This window comes from Macaca nemestrina, chromosome 10 (genome assembly GCF_043159975.1).
Source record: "Macaca nemestrina isolate mMacNem1 chromosome 10, mMacNem.hap1, whole genome shotgun sequence".
Taxonomy (NCBI): domain Eukaryota; kingdom Metazoa; phylum Chordata; class Mammalia; order Primates; family Cercopithecidae; genus Macaca; species Macaca nemestrina.
In genome coordinates, this window is record NC_092134.1 from 52169349 (window position 1) to 52191460 (window position 22112).

Genomic DNA, 22112 nt, shown 5'->3' on the forward strand with positions numbered 1-22112 from the left:
ATAGATTCAATGCCATCCCCATCAAGCTACCAATGAGTTTCTTCACAGAATTGGAAAAAACTGCTTTAAAGTTCATATGGAACCAAAAAAGAGCCCGCATCTCCAAGACAATCCTAAGTCAAAAGAACAAAGCTGGAGGCATCACGCTACCTGACTTCAAACTATACTACAAGGCTACAGTAACCAAAACAGCATGGTACTGGTACCAAAACAGAGATATAGACCAATGGAACAGAACAGAGTCCTCAGAAATAATACCACACATCTACAGCCATTTGATCTTTGACAAACCTGAGAGAAACAAGAAATGGGGAAAGGACTCCCTATTTAATAAATGGTGCTGGGAAAATTGGCTAGCCATAAGTAGAAAGCTGAAACTGGATCCTTTCCTTACTCCTTATACGAAAATTAATTCAAGATGGATTAGAGACTTAAATGTTAGACCTAATACCATAAAAATCCTAGAGGAAAACCTAGGTAGTACCATTCAGGACATAGGCATGGGCAAAGACTTCATGTCTAAAACACCAAAAGCAACGACAGCAAAAGCCAAAATTGACAAATGGGATCTCATTAAACTAAAGAGCTTCTGCACAGCAAAAGAAACTACCATCAGAGTGAACAGGCAACCTACAGAATGGGAGAAAATTTTTGCAATCTACTCATCTGACAAAGGGCTAATATCCAGAACCTACAAAGAACTCAAACAAATTTACAAGAAAAAAACAAACAACCCCATCAAAAAGTGGGCAAAGGATATGAACAGACATTTCTCAAAAGAAGACATTCATACAGCCAACAGACACATGAAAAAATGCTCATCATCACTGGCCATCAGAGAAATGCAAATCAAAACCACAATGAGATACCATCTCACACCAGTTAGAATGGCAATCATTAAAAAGTCAGGAAACAACAGGTGCTGGAGAGGATGTGGAGAAATAGGAACACTTTTACACTGTTGGTGGGATTGTAAACTAGTTCAACCATTATGGAAAACAGTATGGCGATTCCTCAAGGATCTAGAACTAAATGTACCATATGACCCAGCCATCCCATTACTGGGTATATACCCAAAGGATTATAAATTATGCTGCTATAAAGACACATGCACACGTATGTTTATTGCAGCACTATTCACAATAGCAAAGACTTGGAATCAACCCAAATGTCCATCAGTGACAGATTGGATTAAGAAAATGTGGCACATATACACCATGGAATACTATGCAGCCATAAAAAAGGATGAGTTTGAGTCCTTTGTAGGGACTTGGATGCAGCTGGAATCCATCATTCTTAGCAAACTATCACAAGAACAGAAAACCAAACACCGCATGTTCTCACTCATAGGTGGGAACTGAACAATGAGATCACTCGGACTCAGGAAGGGGAACATCACACACCGGGGCCTATCATGGGGAGGGGGGAGGGGGGAGGGATTGCATTGGGAGTTATACCTGATGTAAATGACGAGTTGATGGCTGCAGCACAGCAACATGGCACAAGTATACATATGTAACAAACCTGCACGTTATGCACATGTACCCTACAACTTAAAGTATAATAATAATAAATAAATTAAAAAAAAAAAGAGAGACAAATGTACACAGGCTCTCCCATAAAGAAAAAAATATATGTAAGTGTTTAAAACTCTTCACTACCACCCAGGGATGTGGGAGTGTAGGGAATAGGAATATGTAAAAGAGAGAAAGTGAGGTGAGAGAGATACAAGAGTAACCTAGCCTCTGCTGCAAATGAAGGGTGTGGTAATTTTCCAAGTGAAATAATCTCAATATAGTCTTCAGTGCAGCTCTGTGTCTAAACACTACTTGGAATAGAATACCAATATTCATCAATACCTCTTCAATGGCACCTGCAGAAATTCTGTGACCTGCAACATTTATTACATCGTCCATTCGAGACATAACATACACATAGCCTTCTTCATCCATGTAACCAGCATCCATGGTATCATAATATCCCTGAAAACAAGAAAAAATAATATTTGATTAGCATGTACCATGAAGTAATGTAATCGTTTTAAACTTTGTAAAATATACAATGTAATAGAAATGGATTTACTGTGAACTTTTGCTATTTTTCATAACTAGACTAGGAAATTACACTACTTTTTATCTGGAAACTGCTAGAATCTCTTTGCTCCTTTAACAGCCAAGAATAAGAAGTGTTTTTAGAAATGTTTAAGTGTTTGAATATAGAGTTGTAAAGTTTATGAATCTGATTTCTTTTTTTAATGGAGAAGTAATAGCTTAATACTAATTCTAATATACTTTGATATTGCAAAGTAATTCTTTGATACATTTCTTCTTTAATTGTATTAACTTTTAAAAGCTTTAAAGCTCCCAGTGAATAATTTCCCAATACAGCACTAGTTTATTAATATAGGTTAGGATTGGACTCAAGCTTCAGTGAAATTTAATAGTAAGTATGAAATTTAATTTTTAGTCACTCAAAGTAAAACATTGTTGCTGGTCTAGAAATGACAGTAGAATAAGAATAATAAAGAATAAGAAGTAGAAAAAATAAATATTATTTTTCCTTATGCTTCTGAGTTATTTTGATACCTATGTTTATGAGCATGGACTTTAGTACAAATCCTGGAAAGCCACTATTGTGTTTCTTAGACTTTCTGAGACTTCAGTATTCTCATCTGTTAAATGGGAAAATGAGCTCTGCCTTCTAAGGCTTCTGTGAAGCACACATGAAACAGTGTATATAAGTGAAAGAGGACAGACTCTGGCATATCATGAGCTCTCAATAATTTTACTGCAATTAATACTTTTATTAATATTAGAGAGGCAACCTAGAGTAGTAGTTAAGAGTATGAACTCTGAAGCCTGACTATTTTGGTTCGTCTCAGTTCCATCACTTCTCACTTATGTGAACTCATGGGAAATTACTCAACCCTTCTGTGCTGTTATTAATTCCTCAAATAATAGGTTTGAGATGAGGTAAAAAGACAGAGTACAGAGTCACTTCACATAGTGTAGCCATAAACAGGGGCTTTGAGGGAGCTTTTAGTGTTAAAGGTGATCATGTCAATACCACATGCACATATCATTTGCCATTGCCAGGCTATAATCAATGATCTCACCACCTGCACTCTGATGATTAACTATGGCCCATCATGCAGATAGATTGGGCTTACTGGAGTCAACTACACTGACAAATCTTCCCTGCCACACTCTATCAGGGGATGTTTAATCTTGGCTATTGAGGTCATTCAATGCTGCAATTTCTTCCTAAAGAAAGTTATTTTAATTCTTGTCATTTGTCTGGTTGATTAGGTTATCTTTCCTTCACTAACAAATAATAAAGATAAAATGCTAAATACTTTGGCAAAATTTTAGTGAAATTCTGTTCATTCAGAATTTTACTTAGTGAAAAATGAGAACCAGGTGCCCCTGTTGGGGTTAGGCAGTGGGGGAGGGGGGTGTAAGTAGAGGGACAACCGAAAGATGATGTGAGCAGACCCTGATGTGTTTTATTAATGAATTGCTGTTATAAACATAACACACATCACCACGGCATGGAGTAACAAGTTTCACATGATGACAGAATGTGAAACAGGAAGGCACTTTTTGTTATCCAGGACGCTGGGTGTTGGGCTTTGAGTACACTGTTTCTGTCCTGTATCTGTATTTTTAAAATAAGGTTTAAAAATAAAGCACTCAGAGAACATTCAAGAAATGGTGTCAAAAATAAAGAAATGGAAAAATACAACTTCTGGGCAAGCTGAATGGAATTTGCTCATATAACCAATAAGAGGTTAAAGGGTCTGAATGACATTATATAATTCTGATTTGTTACTCTCTGTCTGTTGATACAGAGGAAGCAAGTAGAGGAAACAATATAGAAAGTCCAAACGACATTTTTATGTAACAAATAATGTCCTGATGTCCTGACACTGAGGACTATTAAATTCTAGGAAAAGCTGCTAAGAAAAACCAAGAAATGTCTATGTCTAGAGACTGACAATAAGTATAAAATTGACTTATTTAGATAATTATGAGTTGGGCATTCTTATCCCTGGGAGCTGGAAACTGGTCCAGATAACCTTTAAAAGTTTCTTTTTGATCTACGATTCTAGGAGCAAGTTTCTCAATTTAATAGGCAAGAATTATAGAAAAGTACATAAGAAGATAAAAAAAAAGCATATTAAAGTTCTTACAGGAAATTTTTCAAAGTATAAATGCTTGAATGCTTCCTGATTCTTCCAGAGTCCTGAAAAGGCCCCAGGTGGCAATGGCAACCTTATATAAAAACAGAGCAGTTAAAATTATGATGAAAGTGATAATAAAGACAGGTTGATTAGAACTATTATTTTTCTAGTGTGATGGATAATTACAATTCAAATCCCACATTGAAATATAACCCCTAAATCTGCTGGATAGCTCATGTCTAACTGAGTTTTATGTAGCTGACCATTGTACAGCAGAATTGTTGAAGAATGACTTTAGTCTCTGGAAAGTGCACAAAAGGCACAAATATGTGGAATTCAAATAACTATTAGCAATAATCATTGTTTCAATGAAAAACATAGTATCTGCAAAAAAAGAACCAAAAAACGTGTCATTGAATTACTTTCTTAGAAAACTATTCTTTCACCATTGAAAAGTTAATTTATTTTTTGAAGTATCAACATACTGTCATCTTTGCCTGTCTCTTTGTGTAACAGAATATTCTAATTAAGCACTCAGTGTACAAACTTATCTTCATAATCAATATGCCTCCCTCCGCTGGGAATTCTCTCTTACTGCTTCCTCCTCCTTTTTCTTTTCATGATCATCCAGAACTATGTGATTTCTCACTTCTATAAACACATGGAAATGCTTCAGCATAGAAAATACACAGAACTATGTATCTTTTGTTTTCAGCAAATTTCCTCCTTATACTTCTTTCATTTATAGTGTCAAACAGGTGTTATATGCATGGCAAGGGCTTAACCTCTGTCTACTTGTTTATCTATCTATGTTTACATAAATAAATGAAATTCTCATATTTTTTCCTTGTAGGAAGTGCCTACTAACAAAGACAACCACTCAAATTGCTTTCTGAACACAGAAACCTTTTAGATACTCTAGTTGGGAATTTTCAATACTGTAAAACGTAGGGGCTTTCAAAACCTACCCTCCCATATTTACGCAATAAAAAAAAACACTAAATGGAGTTGTAAATTCATAGTTCTGACGCTGAGAAAATTGAAAATGAAGTACAGATGGCTAGTGTCCATGTAAGACGACATCACACATTCTCCACAAGCAGGATTTTCGGATCTGACAGTACAAAAGAAAGCAGTGTGGTCACATGGCCCCACCTCAACATTAGAACTTCATGGCACTGAATTTTACTCTCACATTCTGTCAGGAACAAAATGCTGTTACAAGTGGAGGCAGCTGCCTATGCCTCCTTGAGCAGCCAGTAGACACTGCCCATTTGTATAATGTCCAGCCTCCCAGTAGTGATTCAGGGGAGGAGTTCTCTCTTGCTAGATGCTCTTTATTTAAAATTATTTTAAGACAGAGGAAATATACTATGTCAGCATTTCTGGACTTCATGTAATTACATAAAATGCACATGAGGGTATTTTGTAATCTGTAAAATAATCCAAAGAAATGCTGTTGTATTGTTGCTGTTGCTGTTGTGATTATTACTGTTTGCTAAATCCATATGAAGGCAATAGGTTGCAGCCAATAATCCCTCCAGTTTCTTTTAACTGAGCTTATTATGTAAATACTTGTAAATAACCATATCGATAACAGCACTTCATTAGTTTGTTTTAATTGTTAATATTTTACAGAAAAGTGTAAAATCATTGATTTTTAAGCACTGAAATAAAATAAGACTATAACAAATACTAAAAATCAATTTAGCAGCACTTTCAGGATGCTGAAGGTGAAAAAGTGAAGAGGACCTTAGGAAAAAAAGTGGCAAATCACATGCCAATATGGGCAAAGAGAAATAACATTAGTGAGTGAAGCAATTGTATGTAAAATAAATGATAATAAACCTGATGAAGATGCATTCTGCTTGCATATTAAATAACAGACAATTTTCAGTTGCTCCCAAGAAATATATAATGATATACAGGGTTTTTCTGTATTTCATGGTGCCATTTTTGACATATACATGGGTATTGGAAATTATTGCTCTACTATACTAAAGAAAAAGAAGAAGTATCTGTGATAATCAATGGCAGCTGACATTTATGATGGATTGAGGGCAATAGAGAGTGGTGGAGTCTGAAGCAAATTACAGTGTATATGCCAGGTACAATGGGAACAGCTGTTTCTTAGTTCCACCTGATTGCTGATCCAAATTTCTGAACATGTAATATTGCCCATGATGAGAGCTATGCATATCAAAAAATACATATTAAAAAGGCATTTTTTCCCATTTTATCTACCCCAAATCAAACATTTTGGTCCACCAGCATCCACACACTATCTACTCACGGCAGAGACTGCTACCTGTTCGCAACCATAACCTAAATGAGTTAGTATTTAGTGCTTTTTGCAAGAGCTGAGTGTCCTGGTAGCCTAGTATGTACCTAATCCAGAGTGTATAGATAGGACCAAGAGGATTGCATTTTACAGAAAGAATATTACTAGAGAGAGAGAGAAAATCTCATACTTTCCAGAAGCCAATTATGTTTGCAACTTCTATTTTTAAAAGAAGATGCCCTGCTAACCTGTATTTCCTCTTACCTCATGAGAGAAAATACAGTGCTAGCAATTTGTAACAGATAGAGTATATTCTTTTTTCTTTTTTTTACAGTGATATTCTTATTATTTTTTCTTTTTTTATTTATGTTTTTATTATACTTTATGTTCTAGGGTACATGTGCACAATGTGCAGGTTTGTTACATATTTATACATGTGCCATGTTGCTGTGCTGCACCCATTAACTCGTCATTTACATTAGGTATTTCTTCTAATGCTATCCCTTCCCCCCCTCCCCCCACCCCACAACAGGCCCCAGTGTGTGATGTTCCCCTTCCTGTGTCCAAGTGATCTCATTGTTCAATTCCCACCTATTAGTGAGAACATGCGGTGTTTGGTTTTCAGTTCTTGCGATAGTTTGCTGAGAATGATGGTTTCCAGCTGCGTCCATGTCCCTACAAAGGACATGAACTCATCCTTTTTTATGGATGCATGGGATTCCATGGTGTATATGTGCCACATTTTCTTAATCCAGTCTGTCATTGATGGACATTTGGGTTGGTTTCAAGTCTTTGCTATTGTGAATAGTGCCACAATAAACATACATGTGCATGAGTCTTTATAGCAGCATGATTTATAATCCCTTGGGTATATACCCAGTAATGGGATGGCTGGGTCAAATGGTATTTCTAGTTCTAGATCCTTGAGGAATCACCACACTGTCTTCCACAATGGTTGAACTAGTTTACAGTCCCACCAACAGTGTAAAAGTGTTCCTGTTTCTCCACATCCTCTGCAGCATCTGTTGTTTCCTGACTTTTTAATGATTGCCATTCTAACTGGTGTGAGATGGTATCTCATTGTGGTTTTGATTTGCATTTCTCTGATGGCCAGTGATGATGAGCATTTTTTCATGTGTCTGTTGGCTGCATAAATGTCTTCTTTTGAGAAGTGTCTGTTCATATCCTTTGCCCACTTTTTGATGGGGTTGTGTGTTTTTTTTCTTGTAAATTTGAGTTCTTTGTATATTCTTATAATTAATTGATGACTACAGAATGAAAGCATAGGTAGCCATCTCCCAGAAAAAAATAAGCCTTAAGGACACAGGCTTCCAGAGCTATTGCACAAAACTTTAAATATCTGCACAAAATTCCTGAAGAACAAGGACAATAGACATTTTTATATCATCTCTCATTCTTACAAGATAGGTCTGAGTAACTTTATATATACCTCTAGACCCTGGGAATTAAGAATAACACACTATGGGGTGCATGAACACTGAGGACTCTTTGAACCCCCTGAAATTTAATGTAAAACTTGACTGTATGTTTCCCCGGAGAATGTCTTTGGCTTTCATCCAATTATTGGAAGGTTAGTAACAATCACCAAATATTAAAACCTCTGTTCAATGAAAAGCCTAACCTAAAATGTACTTCAGCGGTAAAAATAGGTCATCCTAATCATATTGAAAAGTATCTATAATCTTAATCATTAAGAACAGAAAATCTCAGCTCTTCACTTTCTCTCTGGAATTAAAGCCACCCTTAAAGAGGGACATCATATATCTAGCTGATTCCCTTTGGATTACAGAGGTGATTGCTATTAAATATGACACATGGTGCTGGGAAATGGCAGCAAAGAGAAAAAGAAAAAGAGTGAGAAGTGGGGGAAGAAGTAAAAGAGGTAAAATGAGAATGAGGCCCCAGAATAGTGAAAGGATAAAAGCAGGTGATGGTATCATTCAAATCATCCTGAAGAGGCATCTAACAAATAATTCAATTTATGCAATATGTGAAAGACATTTTGTACAAAAGAAAACATGAGAGAGGAGTGAGCTCAAAGAATGTGACATGCAGAAAGTGATCTATGATTTCAATCTTGAAGAATAGGTTCAGGAAGCTGAGAAAGGAATAAGAAGGAAAGACACTTCATGCTGTGTGACCAACATACCTAAGCCCTTCCTTCCTTTCATGTGTTTCTTTGTTTCATTCATTTTTTCCATTCAGTCAGTTAATCAGCAAATAGATACTGATTTCTTAAAATATGTAAGGTATAGCAATAAGGGCTTAAAAATGAAGTGAATAATGAGTGCACAATTACAAATGGTCTGCTCAATCTAATCAACACTTACAGTGCATGTGCATGCGTGTGTGTGTGTGTGTGTGTGTATAAATAGTCCTCGGCATTATGAATAGGTGTGATGGTTAATTCTATGCATCAATTTAGCTTGGCCAGGGTACCCAGATATTTGATCAAGCATTCTAGGTGTTTCTGCGAAGGTATTTTTTTTAGATGAAATTAACATATAAATCAGTAGATTTAGAGTAAATCAGATTATCCTCCATAATGTGAATGGTCCTCATCCAATCAGTTGAAGTCCTTCATAGAAAAAAAAAGTCTGACCTCCCAGGAGGAAGAGGGAATTCTGCCTTCAGACTCAAACTACAACTTTTCCTGGGTCTTCAGCCTGCTGGCCTGTCCTGCAAATTTTATACTTGCTAGCCTTCACAACTGCATGAGCTAATTCCTTAAAACAAATATTTCTCCCTCTCTATACATATGTGTGTGTGTGTGTATATATGTGTTTATGTATATATATGTGTGTGTGTGTGTTGGGGGGAGGTGTGTACATCCTATTGGTTCTATTTCTTCAGAGAACCCTGACTAGTACAATAGGACATGTTAAAGTCAAGTTACCAAAGGTGTTTTAAAAACTAAAGATGTAGTTGGATCTTTGTTCTAAGAAGAGTGCTAAAGCAGGTGTGATGAACTGGATAACGAGAAGCCACAGTAAGAGGATGAAAATTAAATGTGAGGGTTGAAGAAAAGAGAAAAATCAAAGTTGACTCTTAAAGTTTCTATAGAAAGTTTCTATTCTAGATGGAAATAGAAAGTTTCTATTCCAGATCAATAGTGATGCCAACACAAAGAGCGCAATGTAGTAAAAGCAGTATTTTCAGGAGTGGTGGAATGTTGGGATTTGTACAAGTAGAGAGGTGACAGATAATTTGTTTAGATACTGAATTTTAGCAATGTGTGGCATCATAAATGGAGCTATCAAGTAATATGTCAATAAATATATGTCTGAAATCAGAAGGGAGATGAGCCTGGGTGGACATATTGATATGCTCACCATGTGTAGCTAGGTAATTACAGAAATCTTAGAAATTGATGAGATGATTCACAGAGAGAGTATAAAAGAAGAATGTAGCTCTACGGCTACATATCAATGTTAAAGAAATATCAAAGAAGAAAACTCCACTGAGAAAAAAAAGAAAAGAAAATCAGAGATATTATGAGAGCCAGGGGAAAGTAGTATCTAAGAAGCCACTAGAATACAGTTTTAATAATGACCGAGTATGAAACGAGGTTAAATGAAGTGTAAACTTTGTTTGAAAGCAGATGCAACAGTGATCATGGAACTTAGTAATTAAGATGTGCATTTTCTCACAATTGTCATTTCAATGGAGTGGGGAAAGCAACAGCTGGAGTGATTAAGAAATAAACAGGAAGTAAGTAGGCATGTAAGTTTAGACCATACTTTTTAAAATTTGTGGGTGATTGGAAGGAGACGTATATGTCAGTGGTTTAATGCACAAAGGCAGGTTTATTTAATATGAGAAAGATTTGAGTGGAAGTAGCCAGTGGAGAGAGAAAAGATGGAGATTTGAGCAGTAGCGAAGAAAACACCAGAGGAATTATTCAATGGCCTTGTTTATTTATTCATTTATTTATGCGTTAACACAAACATTCATTTTCTTCCTTTGGTCAATATTTGTTAGGTGTTTGGTATTCCTCATGCACCATGTTACACATTAACGACCCAAGGATATAAACTATGATCACAGACACATGGAGATCCTAGCACTTTGTGAACTACAAGAAAAAGAAATTTAGTATTTTTAGAATACAGATAGGGAGGATAGTGAATGATGTCTACTCCATTAAGTTAATGAAATGACATCAAATGCAGCCACTCAAGTGTTCGTCAGGTGAACTTTACAGAAGGTGGTTAAACTCCGCCTTGCCAGTAGTGCTTAGAAGAGAAGTTTTTATCCCCATCCAAGGTGTGGACCTGCTGGAAATAGCATGTGTGTTTGTCCTAAGTTGAGATGCTCTCAGAAAACTACTTCATCATTCACAAGTCTGACTGAGGATCAGACTGAAAAGCAAGATATGAAATTGCAATTGGTAATTGATAGGATAAGATAAGCACATGCTTTCTGTTCCTCACTAACACAATGTGGTGTCTTAAAAAATCAGATGTGGTAATTTGAATATTGAGAAAAATCTCTAAAGAAAGACTCATAAAGGAAGACATACGATATTCCTAAAGAAAAGGGGAATAGAAAAAAGGATTCAGAATTGGAATCATTTGTTTTCAATAGACACACACATACAGAAACACACACACACACACACACACAAAGTAGTTCCCCTTTATCTACATGGAATATGGTCCAAGACTCTCAGTGGGTGCCTGAAACCATGGTAGTACTGAACCCTACATATAATAAGGTTTTTCCTATACATACATAGCTATGATAAAGTTTAATTTATAAATTAGGCACAGAAAGAGAAGAACAGCGACAACTAATAACAAAATAGAACACTTAGAACAATATGCCAGCATCACTACTATTGTGCTTTAGGGTCATTGTTAAGTAAAATAAAGGTTGGTTGCACACAAGCACTAGACACCTAGACAGCCAATCTGATAACCAAGATGCCTACTAAGTGACTAAAGGACAGTAGCATAGACAACATGGATACACTGGACAAAGGGCTGATTCACATCCTGGCAGGACTAAGCAGGACAGTAAAAGAATTCATCACCTACTCAGAATGGTGTGCAATTTAAAACATGTGAATTATTTATTTCTGAAATCTTCCATTTAATAACTTTGGACTGTGGTCGACCACAGGTAACTGAAACTGCGCAAAGTGAAACTATGGATAATAGGGATTGCTCCATGTGCATACATACATATATGTATTTACATATATATGTGTAAACATGTGATAAGAAAATGTGATCAATGAAAGAAAACATGGGAAAAGAAGCAATAAGATCCAGATAGATATTAGGTGCGTATGAGCTACAGCAGAATTTTTTTTTTTTCAGTATTTCAAATGAACACCTTTCTTCTTATTGTTAAGGATTATTACACATTAAGTGAAGGTCTTCCTTCTGGAACAATGGGGTGCACTGGAGCTCTTTTTCTAAAGTTATAGAAAAAGAATTTTTTTTCTACAGTTACAAGAATGTAAAAATGTGTTGGATTGGCAGAAGGAAGGGAAAGATGCAAAAATACTAAGAAATGAACTAGTTGATACCTATACTCATCCCTCAAATGTGAAAGCAAATGCCACCACCTCGTGATACCTTCCCCAACTCTGCCAAGCAGAGTGAAAGAGGGAGTTTTGGTACAACTCATCCAATTATGAATTGAGAGTCCTCTTAGATAATTCTCTTTCCTAAAAGACCATTCTGAAGGGGAAAGGTGAATAAGTGAAGCAGCAGTGACAGTCACGTGGGAAGGGAAGAATTAGAGTTCTGAGAAATCCTTAAATAGCTAGGGCAGGACAAAGGATGTCCATCACCCTAGAAGGTAACACATTCCTGGCCAATCTGAAATATTACACTCCTAGATGCCTCCTATCCTAGATAAAAAATGGTCTATTTTTCACTGCTCCATCTGGAATTTCCATGGCAATAGAAATAAATTGAAGACTGTTCCCTAGAGAGATCTGGGTTAAATCCCAACTTTGCACTCTCAGTATTTCCTATGGGGTCCTTAGAATTTTCTCGAGATTTTCATATGAAGTTACTTTTTATCTCCCCAGAAGAGATTGACCATAATTTATTTCCCTCGGCGCAGACAAAAGACTGGGCAATAATGTGAGTTCTAGCTGTGAAAGTATTAATGTTGCATACTTTGTAATGTCTAGAATGAGGAGGATAATGTTTGCCTATTGCCTAACTCATAGTGTTGTTAAAAGGCTAATAAAATATCACAGTCAAAACGGTATATGAGATTTAGAAAGGAACAGGATTATAATTATGTGACATGCTTAGTTATACTCAAAGGATACCCTGATGAAAAGAAAGCTTCCCTGACTCTTTCCCAAGATGGCAACACAGTGACCGAATCATTCATATGAAGCTGTAAATATGTGAATAGGTGTCGTTAACCATATCTGAAGAATGAGAAATTGGCAGGCACTAAAGTAAAAGCCACCCGGACAATTCCATACAACTCCCTCACACCCCACTATGGCTTGCAGGATACAGCACAGGGTGAACAGGCCACACTTCCAATAGCAACAATGGATCTGGTCAGAGAAAAATGTTTGTCCATCAGAGAGAAAGAGCCAGAGACCTACGGCTTTAATAACAATGAGCACTGTGCTAGGAAGAAAGGCAATTGCAGTTAAAATTTTCTTTCATGCCCTACTGTCTGTTGCCTGGAAATTACTGACTCATAGTTTTATTTCTGCACTTTGGAGCTCTGGATGCAATTACACGAACACCTTCTAAAACTGATGAGTATTTTGTATTCATAGGAATTCAGATCCCATAACTTTCTTACTAAATTAACTGCCTGGAGTAGGTTTCCAAATCAAAAGAATTTTCTAACGTTCATGTGGACATGAAATTCTCTCTTCTACTAGAAAGATAAATTCTATGAATGTAAGTAATCTAATAAAACACTAAAATTGCAGGATTCCTTTTTATTATATCCTAAGGCCTATAGTAGTTTAGGAGTTGCCTAAATGGCCAACTTCTAGTCAAGGGTTCCCCAGGAGAACAAAGCAGTGCTTTTCAGAATGTCATAAAAAAGAATGTAGAAAAATCTAGGTGGATCAAAAGGTTTTTTTGGTTTTTGTTTACTTGTTTGTTTGTTTCCACATATTACTATTTCTAAATATGAACCTACACAATGAGTCTTAAGATCTATAATGTGAAATGTTATAGACGTTAAATATAAAAACATCCTACTCATACTGCAGGCAGCCATTGGGATATGTGAATCCTTTTCAGGTTGATAAGTTGGAGTGAAATGGCTGCTGGCAATGTGAGTTTCAAAAGGAAATTCTTGCTCTCATAGATAAAATGAGTTCCTGAAAAAAGGTTTCAAAATCTGTTTTGTTACAGAGAGAACAGGAGAGAGATAAATCTTGGTGGTAACCTTTGTTTTCTGATTATTTCTACCTTACCTTTCTAATACAAAAAGATTTATAATATATTCAAATATCTAGTTTCACTGTTAACCTAAGACAGGAATCAAATCTACTGTTTGTCATAACATATTACATCATCAACTAATTTATAATGAAATCTCAGAACCCCAGATCTGTACAATAAAATTCTTTTAGGAATACAGAGGGAAAAATATAATTGTGAATTGGTGACAATCTAAACCATAGAACGCTTTAAGGCAATAGTTGTTAGTTTTAAGTATTTGAAATAACGCTAATGGCTATAAGAAAAAAATTACAGTTTACGTGGGACACTGCTATATTTTATTATCTCTGAATGGATGTGGGGTGAAGCAGCCCATAATTAGAGTGACAAAACAGATGAGGAGTTTAAAACCGTGCTGGCATCAAATGCCACCTCTGAGATCTTGCAAAAGGTTGTTTTATGAAATAGATGACTCACAAAGTTAGGAGGTTATATAAAAATGTATGCTGCTAAAGTGCTTTGAAAAGCTTTCAAAAAACATTTTATTCCCTAAGCAAGCTAAACATCCACCCACAAACATGTTCAAATTATTAATTTCTTTAGCAGCCCTTCCCTTCTTCCCTTGCTCCTTTTCCCTTGAACAGGTCAAATTTGAATTAGCTGTATGTTACTACAGATTCCGGCTCAGAGAACTGTGAATACAAATGGTATGTTCAATATTTAATTTTTTCATTTTGTTGGATATGTTGTTTTAAAATGGAAACTTTTAACAAAGTAACATAGTGCTTACATGTTTACTGATAAGAGCATGAGAAGAATTACATCATAACTTGTATGCTTTCTATTAGCTTTCTATATAGTTAAAATATCTTTACCTGAAGAAACATCCTCTTTTTAAACCACCATTTTTCATATAATTTTCATTGAATTTAAAATATCTTCTTTATAGGAAGCAATCTTATACCAATCTGAGAATGCCAAGTAATAAGAGTTCTTTTGACTTCCAATAGAAATAAATAGGAAAGCAAATCATTTTTAAAACCTGATGGTCTGTATTTATAGTAGCTCAATCTGGTGAATTCTACTACTTAAACTCTATCAGTAAAGATGTCAATATCATGCTAATCAGAGGGACTAAAGCAACCTCTCTTTCAATTATTAAAATATCACATACTGTGAACCTTCTAACTTAATCAACTTCCATTTCTGCTTCCACTAGCACACAAATTTTAAAGTACCTGTCTTGATATAATTAAAGTAAATTTAAATATTTTCACTTTAAATGGTAGCACTTTTGCCTATCAAATGAACAATGATTAAAAAAATGTTAAGAAGATGGGATATTTGGTAAGTCTGGAACTTTATAAGATGATACTGTTTGATGCAGTAATTATACTTTCAGCAATCTCTTCAATACTATTGCAATTATCAGAAAAGCAGAAAAACAAGACCAAAAAATGTTTAATATAGTATTATTTATAATCATAAAATTCAAAAAATGCTAAGAAGCCTATACCAGGTATAAAAATTTTAAAAACAGAGTAAAAATTAAACATGCCTGTGAGACAACGGTAAGGGAAAACAGGAATATACAAAAATAAATTGATTCACCATTGTAAAATGTTTGTCAAAAAGTGGAAAGTCAAATCAGAAACAGAAAATCAAATATTGCATGTTCTCTTTCATAAGTGAGAGCTAAGTAATGGGTACACATGGACATAATGATGAAAACAAGAAACTCTGGGGACTCCAAAATATGTGAGGGAGGGAGTTAAGGGTTGAAAAACGACCTATTGGATACTACGTTCACTATTCGGGTGATGGGTTCACTAGAAGTCCAAACCCTAGGATTATGCAATATACCATGAAACAAACCTGCAAATGTACCCCTGAATCTATACCAAAAATAATGTAGAAAGTCATATATATTACAAAATTAATAATGTATTGCTGAGAGGTGAGAGTACAGAAACTTTATTTACATGTTTTTATTTTTTGTATGTAAGTTAACTGTATCATCTATACATAACCTGTAAAATGAAAAAGAAAGTTATTTAAAAAGATGCAAAATTTGTGGTTTTTGAAAATTGCATTTAAATTGGTTGTATTTTATGGGGCTTCTATGTTTAAACTACAACACAGCCGACACAGTTCTTAGGCAACACACAAGTTCTTTCTACAACTGCCTCAGTAGCAATAACACTGCAATGACTCAATTTTTTTCTTAATATATACACCAGTTTTTGCCCTTTAAAATAGTAGTATTGAAATTTTTGCTTACTTTACCACAATATTTCCTAAACACCGAGCCTTCAGTTTTTGCATGTTGTCATCCAAAATCATAACTACAAAGTAAAATATAAATATTTGAATAAAAATACGTAACTTTAAAGCTTAAACATTTTTCTATATTTTTATATTCAACCCACAAAACTCTAGCTTAAGAAAGTAATATTTTAATTCCTGTGAGACCATGAACATATATAAATTAAAATATCTTAGAAAAAAAAAGAGCACAGGTATTTGATTCTTAACAACATCAAACATTTTCCTTCAGAATATCCCTTAAATGAAGACATCATATTTCAAACATGTGATAATTTCACCTCTATGTCTATGTCCACTAAATATATCCTTGTAATCTATTAGAACCATTAAAAATATGTTCAGCTTTTTAAAAAGTAAAGGAAATGAAGTTTTCAAACATACCAAAAATTATTATACGCAACAAAAATAAAAGACTTACAAGCACCAAAAACCCTTTATTCTGATTTAAAGCTTAATATCCACTTAGGAGCTTTAAATTAGGTCAATTTAATCCTCCCAAATATTATCTCAGTACTTTCTGTGCTGTCCTGATAAAATCCTAAAAGAGTTTAGGAGATTAAAGCTTGTATCCACATTCAGTAACCCTTGGTGCAAACTAAATATGAAGATAAGTCATCATCTTCTAGGCTTTAATAGATTATGTATGTGGCCTCATTCATCCAGGTAATTCTACCTTAAGCAGCTATGAGAAGAGAAGATTGTTGCTCTCAGAAAAAAAAAAAATTAATCGTTCCCTTCTTTGTGTTCCTGAAGCACTTTGTTTTAAAATTCTGTATTGACAGTTAGGAGAAGTACCTGTATCTCATTAGATTGTGAGTTCATGAAGGCCAAGGCTAATTTATCTTTGTTTCCCTAAATCCCAGTACAATGGCCAAATCACTATATGCCCCTGGGCACATCCTGTTACCCATTCAGTTTCCCTGTCTATGAAATGGGAGAAGTTTCTTTGTCATAGCGCTTATGCAAGAAGTATTTTTAAAATGTATACAAAGTGACAAGCTTGCATAAGGTACTCAATAAATGTGTCACATTAAATTAAATGTTTTTATACAAAAAGGATTTTCTTTTCTTTCCTAAAAGGATCCTGCCATTTTTTACTATACTATTTAATCTTACATTAAGATTTTAATTTCTAAACAATCACAAAACGTAAAATTTATCAGTCATAAAGTCACTGGTTCATTGGTTATAAATGTTTAACCTATACTGTCTGCAAGCCAGTGCCTTCAGACAATGAGAAACTTCTGTATTAAAGTTACATGAGGGAAAAAAGCGTAACTATTTCTTACAACTAGATAGAAAAATGGTACTGAAATACTAACAGAGAAATGTGTTTAACATCTTCCACCATCAGAAACCCCTAAAAATGTCTTAACATAAAAGCATTTTTTTCTGATAAAAGGAGAAGAGATGACAGACTGTTCAAACAGAGGATTTCACTAAATCTGGGTTCACCATTCCAGGGCTGGAGAAGTCACTGACTTCACAGAATATCTATTTCTGCCCCGAATAATAATAATAATAATAAAATCTGAAGTGTCTTTTTATAAATGTATCTGCTAGGTTAAACCAAATGATCCATGCTTTTGTAACTAGTCATTGTCCTAGATGGAAAATCCAATATTTTTATGTTAGAGAAGCAAAAGACAAATCTCTGAATTTTGTAGTTTACATACAAATAAGAAATATATGTCAGGAATCATATTTTGTCTCCCAAAGCTGGGTTTACTTCATAGTTCTATTAAGCCAAACTGTGTGACCTTAAGCAACTTACAAAACCTCTGTGCCTCATTTTCCTTGTCTGTAAAATGAATGTGGTAGTGTAACTCAAGTCAGTCCTCCGACTTTCCTGAAATATTAGTAGCACTACTAGCTAAGACGTATTCTGTCTTTCTACTGGTAGGCGCTGTGTTAATGCTTTGTTGCATAACATCACAAAACAGAATCCCTGGAAAGCATATGAAAATATTACTCTTATTTAGAAATAAGGAAACAATGTTTGAAAAGTTAGATGACTTGTATAATTTATACACCTAGGGAGAGCCATCCAAGGGAAATTACTGAATAATGATTACTACCCTAAATTTAAAAACAAAAATTGACAGGATATTATAGCTTTTAGTCACATAAAGTCAGCACCAAATAAATGTGTTCTTTTGGGATTCTCCCCCTTTGTTTTTATTTTTATTATTTATTTATTTATCTTTTGATACAGAATCTTACTGTGTTGCCCAGGCTGGAGTGCAGTGGCATGATCTCAACTCACTGCAACCTCTGCTTCCTGGGTTCAAGCAATTCTCGTGCCTCAGCCTCCCAAGTAGCTGGGATTACAAGCGCACACCACCACACCTGGCTAATTTTTGTATATTCAGTAGAGACAAGGTTTCACCATGTTGGCCAGGCTGGTCTCAAACTCCTGACCTCATGTGATCCGTCTGCCTTGGCCTTCCAAAATGCTGGGATTACAGGCATGAACCTCTACTTCTGGTCTGTTTTTATTTTTAAACAATAAGGTTTAAAAATTTTGTCCTCACTCCTAAATTAAAAGGCAGCAGGTGTAATATATAATAAGAAATTGCAGCTTTTGAAATGAAAGCAAGCAAATTCTGAGGATAATGGTTTGCATTGTCCCCAGGATCTAACCATTGGTGTTAAGAAAACTACTTAGTCTGTTAACTAGTTTGTTAACTCATCTCTAAAATAGTAATGATAGCTCTGAATTAAATATACTTCAGCATGAAATGAAATGATGTATGTAAAGTACTGGGCCCCAGCAGGTGTTTCCTTCATAGTAATTTCACACCCATATTCCTAACATACCTTATAAATGACATTATTTTTGTGGTTACGACAGTCATTTAGAACATATCCTGGAAATCCACAACTTACTTTCCATAGCAAAAATTCAGGCATTCTTTTTTAATACAAGACATTCATTCAACTGAATTCTAATTAAGCATCTAGTTTGTTTCATGCAATATAATACATACCAGATGCAAGAAAATGCCACATTTATTAACATTACATATTATCAGGGTCACTCCTTACCATTGTATCCTGGAACGCTTTTTCCTGCTTGCCCTGGTGGAGGTGTTTTAGAATTGCCTAATCCAACACATGACGCTGTAATTGGAGATCCAGTCTCTGGAGAAAGAAATGTTATTTATCACTTCATGTTTTAACTCGGAATCATAATGTTTCTTGAGTACATGCCACTCTACCCCATCCTAGTTTGGCACATAATGTAGTTGCGTTAGGAATAGATGAATAGTGCAAATATATTATTAAAAAATTTAAAACTATCTAGGAACTTATAATATATCCACAGTATTAAAACTTAAGAATTCATAATTAGAATAATTTATATAGCAGTGTTTCTTCTAAAGAAAAGAAAGGCTGCTCTAGTGTTTGCAATTGTGGATCAGCAGGCGTGAAGAATGGAAAATGATGTGACTGCGACGGTTCTACAACACACATTAAAAGCTAAATGATCACTAGAAAAGATGCTTTCTCTTGACTCACCTAAAGTTATTTTATCATTGTTAATTACGACTGTGTCAAAATATTTTTGTTATTTCTAGCTCATTCTCTAGAATAAGTAACCCAAAGATTTTTGAAATCATTAGGTTGATGCAAAAGTAATTGTGGTTTCTGCCATTACTTTTAATATATGGATAACATCATGCTCTAATTTCCTAAGAATTACACTTGCCTAGAGAACCTGCATCTAAAGCTGAATTTGGCAATACTTTATCAAGTTGTTCAATCTGCTGTTCCTGGATGTTAGAGGCCCCAAAACACAGGGAGGAAGATGATTATACTCTGCTGACTATTTCATCAAAACCATGAACTTTCTCACAATTAGTCTGCAATGATTGACAAAAATGCGAAATTTGTCTTCTGTGTTTCAAGTTGTAACAGCCAAAATATTAGCTATTACCTGATAACTATAAGTTCTGAAAGTGGTTATTTTTAATGGAGGGATGCACTTATTAATATTGATAAAATCAAGTTTGGAGTTAACACAATCTTTGGAATATGAAACATATATGTACAAAAGGGCAGGAAGATAGTATTTAGATAGTGAAAAGTTTGGGAATTACTGGCTTAGTATTACACACATAACCTACACATACACATACCCAAGGAATTAACTGCCAAACCCATCATATCTAAAGTAATCCAAAAAATTAAAGACATCCATCTTCTGAGGTACTCAGAATGTGTTCCTTCTACCATGGGCTCTACCATAATTTATCACATATTTATATCACTTGAGAATGATGGGAAGAATTTATTACTGTTCTTTACCTTTCAGAGTAGTTCATTTTATTATTCACATTTTATGGATGGTGGCTCAGCTGGCATCAATAACAGAAGATGAACTCTTGAACATCAAAACACAGTTCCTAAGTCACAGTCTACGCTAAAGATGAGAAGCCATATGGTCACTGCTGAGGATCATTGGCAAGTAACCATAGCAGACATTTCTCATGTTTAACAAAGAGTTCTAAAGTATTTTCCAAGCATGACCAAAAAAAAAAAAAAAAAAAAAAAACTGGGGCGAAGGTATTTTATGAAATGGCAATCCATAGCCGTGTAATACTCCTGCTAATTTTCCCTACAACATAATCAAAGCAAGGGAGGAAATCTGCACGGTCAGAAATGTTAACAGCATTTCCCCCTCTGTGTTTTCAGAAATGTCCAGGTGCTCACCTCAGCTATCCTTCGAAATGGATATAAGAGACAAGAGCAGGGTGATGACAGGAAGCAGTCTTGTAGAGTGAGGTGCTTAAAAGAAGGTACACAGAACGAATAAGATGATAATAGGAAGAGAAGCTACTCAGACACATTAGGAAAGGAGGTACCACCTTCAAGAAGCTTTTGTTACCTCTACTACCTGGTGCAAGGAAGCTGCTAGAGCAAATCTATTTAGAAGTATTTTTTTTACTAAGTTTAGTTTGTCAATAGGGACACTCCAGTTACCTGGTGTTCAAACTCTCTGCAGTTCTTAACACCATAGAGCTTTCATAGCTTGTCAACAGATGGCTCTAGAATCTAAAGTGTACCTACCAATGACTCTTGTACCTACTGTCTAAAAGAAAAACAAACAAAAACACACCTCGAGAAAACTCTAACTGCCCCATTGTTCACCCCATCTCAGTGTGGATTCTCACGAAAGACGTTATCACTCTGCTCTTCCTATCGCACTGGGAGAAGGGGGATGTAGGAAAAGAAGGTGAGAGTATAACGTAGTCTTAAATAAAGCTGCGAGACTGCAAGGAAGGATTAATGAAGCATTGTCCATATTCACTGCCTAAGTAAGCTTATATATGAACCTCCTGAGATTCCCAAGCATCTTTCTATAGTAATTATTTATTTATAATCCTTATCCTTCATCTTTTTTACACATTATGACTATAATCACAACTATGAAAAGCTTATTTTTCTATATGATTAATTTGAGTCTTAATCTTAAGGGTGCTGAAAATGATTATTTGTTTAGGTTACCTAAAGTAGATAATATATGTTTATACTTTGCACATTAATAATTCAAGTGTCTTGTTGGCTTTATTTTGATTGATTCATTCGTAGGATTAGAAGAAGAACTATTGCTAGCTGGGCGTGCTGGCTCATGCCTGTAATTCCGGCACTTTGGAAGGCTGAGGCTGGTGGATCACCAGAAGTCAGGAGTTCGGGACCAACCTGGCCAACATGGTGAAGCACCATCTCTACTACAAAGACAGAAATTAGCTAGGCGTGGTGGTACACGCCTGTAATCCCAGCTACTCGGGAGGCTGAGGCAGGAGAATTGCTTGAACTCAAGAGGCAGAGGTTGCAGTGAGCTGAGATTGTGCCACTGCACTCCAGCCTGAGCAACAGAGCGAGACTCCATCAAGAAAAAAAAAAG

General features: G+C 35.3%; 1 protein-coding gene across 2 annotated transcripts in view; it reads right to left on the bottom strand.

Annotated features, from left to right (window-relative positions):
- Nucleotides 1-22112, bottom strand: part of LOC105473292 (acyl-CoA synthetase short chain family member 3) — a 179798-nt gene that overhangs the window by 24363 nt on the left and 133323 nt on the right. For both annotated transcript variants that reach the window (XM_011727032.3, XM_071071386.1), the window contains 4 exons: nt 19250-19345; nt 16155-16218; nt 4193-4274; nt 1860-1982 (listed from right to left, as the gene is read on the bottom strand). In XM_011727032.3, coding sequence (XP_011725334.2) covers nt 1860-1982; nt 4193-4274; nt 16155-16218; nt 19250-19345 — 365 coding nt within the window. The remainder of the gene's footprint in view (nt 1-1859; nt 1983-4192; nt 4275-16154; nt 16219-19249; nt 19346-22112) is intronic.